The sequence below is a fragment of the Protobothrops mucrosquamatus genome, unplaced genomic scaffold, assembly GCF_001527695.2.
Source record: "Protobothrops mucrosquamatus isolate PMUCROS unplaced genomic scaffold, P.Mucros_1.0 scaffold7515, whole genome shotgun sequence".
NCBI lineage: Eukaryota > Metazoa > Chordata > Lepidosauria > Squamata > Viperidae > Protobothrops > Protobothrops mucrosquamatus.
The window spans coordinates 11,263-15,464 of record NW_015393315.1 but is presented as its reverse complement, the minus strand read 5'-3'; the positions used below and the strand labels follow the sequence as shown (position 1 = coordinate 15,464).

At 39.0% G+C, this 4,202-nt stretch overlaps 1 protein-coding gene across 1 annotated transcript in view; it reads left to right on the top strand.

Moving 5' to 3' along the window:
- Positions 1 to 1,785: 1,785 nt before the first annotated feature.
- LOC107300579 (T-box transcription factor TBX19-like) overlaps positions 1,786 to 4,202 on the top strand; it is a gene marked incomplete at its 3' end in the record, with an annotated part of 10,944 nt that continues 8,527 nt past the window's right edge. The window contains exons 1-2 of the mRNA XM_015829893.1: positions 1,786 to 1,854; positions 3,724 to 3,988. Coding sequence (XP_015685379.1) covers positions 3,728 to 3,988 — 261 coding nt within the window. The remainder of the gene's footprint in view (positions 1,855 to 3,723; positions 3,989 to 4,202) is intronic.

Sequence of the window (4,202 nt, the reverse complement as noted above, 5' to 3'; positions counted from 1 at the left end):
TCATTCAGATTTTCCTCTCAGATGATAAATCTCTTTTTCTAAGAACAATTCAGTTGACTAAAGAGTTATGAAATATTATGCCTGAGCAATATTGAGAATATAATTGACAAAAAGAAGAGGGGGTCTCAAGCAGTACAAAAGTCATGTACTTTCACTTCAAAGCCCTGTTTCATAGCCCATGGATATGAAATTTGGTAGCTTTAATTTGGCTTGTTCTATTGCTCAATGGTTTCTTTCTCTAACTTTACTTCTTTTCAGATTCACCACTATTGCTTTTGCTAACTTGGCTCATCGGCAAAAAAGAAGGCAAAGATGAGCTTACGAATACTAAGTTAATCCATGTATAGTAGCAAAAGTCATCACAATGTTTTCCCAAGAATTATAAAGAATGATGTTGAAATAGGTTGCATTTTTACATCAAGATTTAATACATAAATGGAGTTTTAATTCAGCCAGTATATAAAATACATCTGGGTTCAACCAAGCTTTCCCAAGAATATTATACAGAGCTGTGGTGGTGCAGTGATTACCGACTGCCAGAAGTTCGGCAGTTTGAGTCTCACCAGCTCAAGGTTGACTCAGCCTTCCATCTTTCTGAGATCGGTAAAATAAAGACCCAGATTCTTGGGGGCAATATGCTGACTCTGTAAACTGCTTAGAGAGGGTTGTAAAACACTGTGAAGTGGTATATAAGTCTAAGTGCTATTGCTTTTTAATAAAAACATCCAGCAATAGCACTTAGACTTATATACCACTTCACAGTGTTTTACAGCCCTTTCTAAGTGGACTGTAAGTGGACTCAAACTCTTTCTTGGTTTCGTTTGATTTGGTTGAGTTGGGTTGGATTACTATTGCTTTTTAATAATATTTACATCTAGACAGCCTTTCCCAACTTGGAGCTCTTTAGAAGTGCTAGGCTACAATGTCAACCATCTCTGACTAATATGGAAGATTTAATCTCAAGATAGCACAAGGCTTTGAAAAAATGCCTAAAAGATCTCAAATCTTCTGAGACCGAGTACTTTTTATTTTATTCCTTAGAGGTGTATCACATTTTTCCTCTGCAAACAAAAGGCAACATACATAGCCCTCTTCAAAAAATTTTCCCCAAATAACAATTCTGTGCAATATATTGCTTTAGGAAATATAGCAGGACCCAAAATAGCCAGTGAGTTTTCCTGACTCATGATGGACTTGAATCTGGATCTTCCTCATCCTCATCCTCATCCCAAATCTGCTCCCAAGTATTATTTAAGTGTTTTAGTTGGAGTAAAAAGAGAAAATACAAATCCTCTAAGTAAGTATATATATAAAACAAACTAAACTTGTTCAGAAATATTTCTAGATTTTTCTCAAACTTTTAGTGAATAATGTAGCACCAAACAATGCAAAACAATCCATTTGAATATTACTAGTACAGGATAATTAAAAGGGAATTGGCAGTGGCCATATTTATCCTGCCTCTTTCTTCTCCATACTAATCAGTTTCAAGGCATAGAATTTTCTTTCATAAGCTGGAGCCAGGAAGCATGACCCTATCTTTTTTATCTTTTTCTCATTGACTATCTAAAAAGGTCATTCTATTTAGATAGGATGTCTTATTCTATATTGTGATATCCTATATTGTGATACAGTAAGTAATGCCAAACGGAATTGATTTTTATCTCTATTTTTAGGTAAAACACATATTAGTGATACAATGAAAAAGAAAATCATTTTGTAAATTATGTAAATAAAAGGATAATAAACAAGATCAAAATGTAATAAGTTGGGCAGGACTCTCAACCATGGGAGAAAGAGGAAGAGAAGAAGAAAGAGGAGAAGGAAAAGAAGAAGTCCTCCAGACATTAAGAGGTGAAGGGAAGGAAAGCAAGCTGTGTAATTGGAAATGTAGTTGCAAAAATGGAAAGCTGAAATAAGTTAAGATCAACAATAGTTGGACTAGGTCTTGAAAAATGGTCCACATATACAAAAAACACAAATAATATGAAAAGTATAATTCTTTATTCCTCCAATGCTGTTGCATTACAATTCTCACCATGGTTAATTTCAACATCTAATACTAATACTAATACTAATAATAGTAAAATTGGAAGGGACCTTGGAGGTAATCTAGTCCAACCCCCTGCTCAGGCAGGAAACCCTATACCATTTCAGACAAATGGCTGTCCAGTCTCTTCTTAAAAACTTCCAGTGTTGGAGCATTCACCGCTTCTGGAGGCAGGTTGTTCCACTGGTTAATTGTTCTAACTGTCAGAAAGTTTCTTCGTAGTTCTAGGTTGCTTCTCTCTTTGGTTAGTTTCCACCCGTTGCTTCTTGTCCTGCCTTCAGGCGCCTTGGAAAATAGCTTGACTCCCTCTTCTTTGTGGCAGCCCCTGAGATATTGGAACACTGCTATCATGTCCCCCCTCGTCCTTCTCTTCATTAAACTAGACATACCCAATTCCAGCAACCGTTCCTTATATGTTTTAGCCTCCGGTCCCCTGATCATCTTTGTTGCTCTTCTCTGTACTCTTTCTAGAGTCTCAACATCTTTTTTACATCGTGGTGACCAAAACTGGATGCAGTATTCCAAGTGTGGTCTTACTAAGGCATTGTAAAGTGGTATTAATACTTCACATGATCTTGATTCTATCCCTCTGTTAATGCAGCCTAGCACTGTGTTGGCTTTTTTGGCAGCTGCAGCACACTGCTGGCTCATATTTAAATGATTGTCCACTAGGACTCCGAGGTCACAAGGTTCCCATGAGCAGAATATAAACAAATAAATGCATGTACTTTTCCTTTTCCAAAATGTTAACATCTCTAATTAAATATTCTGAATACGGTTAAAATTGTCCTCTCTTTCTGCCTTCCAGAAAGTGCTGCTTGGGACAGCTATGAAAAGTTTGTTCCCATCCTCCCTGAAATTAAAAAGTTAGCCTTTCGGTGGTTTAATATTGGTTCTCCTCTTTCTCCATTGGCAAACAGATTGAAAAAATATAAATGTACCCAAAACAGCCAGCCTTTAGAACAGCGGTTCTCAACCTATGGGTCGCGACCCCATTTGGGGTCGATCGACCATTTCACGGGGGTCGCCAAGCAAGGCTGTCCGCCATTTTTTCCCCTTTTCTGGCGGGTGCCTTACTTCCCTTGAGCTGGGCCAGCTGGTGGTCGGCCTGCTCCGTCTCTGCCGCTTGCCAGCTACGCCTCGGCCGGCGCAGGGGGCAGAACCACGCATGTGCGGCGCTCCCGGGCAGGGAAAGTCCTCAACTTACGACCAGTTGGGTAGTCCTCGACTTACGACTGGTTTAGTCCTCGACTTATGACCGGTTTAGTCCTCAACTTACGACCGGTTTAGTCCTCAACTTACGACCGGTTGGGGGTCGCGGCATTAAAAAGGTTGAGAACCACTGGTTTAGAACAATTATCATTATGTAGCATATCCTTCAATGTAGTTTTCGTTGGAGAGACTGTTGAATAATGAGCCAAATATTTGTGATGTCTAGGTTCCCTAGTCAATTGTTTTAGGAACAGAACATGCTGTCTTGATTGCAAGACCTCATACTTAGCACCATCCATGCAAAACAGAAGAGGAATGAGTGTTAGCTGCCTCTCTTAGTGAAAAGATTTTGTGTCATTAAGTGACTCATTAATATGTTAATTTAGAAAACAAGCAATTAAAACAAATTATTCCCTAAATATAAAAATACTTAATTTCTCATATAATTGTTTCTCATACAGGCGGATGTTTCCAGTTTTAAAGATCAGTGTTTCAGGGTTGGATCCAAATGCTATGTATTCTTTTCTGCTGGATTTTGCTCCAACTGATAGCCACCGCTGGAAGTACGTGAATGGAGAATGGGTTCCTGCTGGAAAGCCAGAGCCATCCAACCACAGCTGTGTCTATATCCATCCAGACTCACCCAACTTTGGAGCACACTGGATGAAGGCCACAGTATCTTTTAGCAAAGTGAAACTTACCAATAAGCTAAATGGCAATGGGCAGGTATGGCACCATGGGTTTTTTTTGTAAGCCTCTTGGCTTCCGTCATTGGCTTCTACCAATTGAGAATGATCAAGGGTGCATTTATGCAATTAGAAGGGCCCTTAGAGGCCTCTTCACCCACAGATGCCAATTATTCCATCGAGTCCAAATGTAAACAGGAATAAACAGGCTTTAATTGGAGCTTTCAGATTTTAATGGACTCCTTGATGTCAAG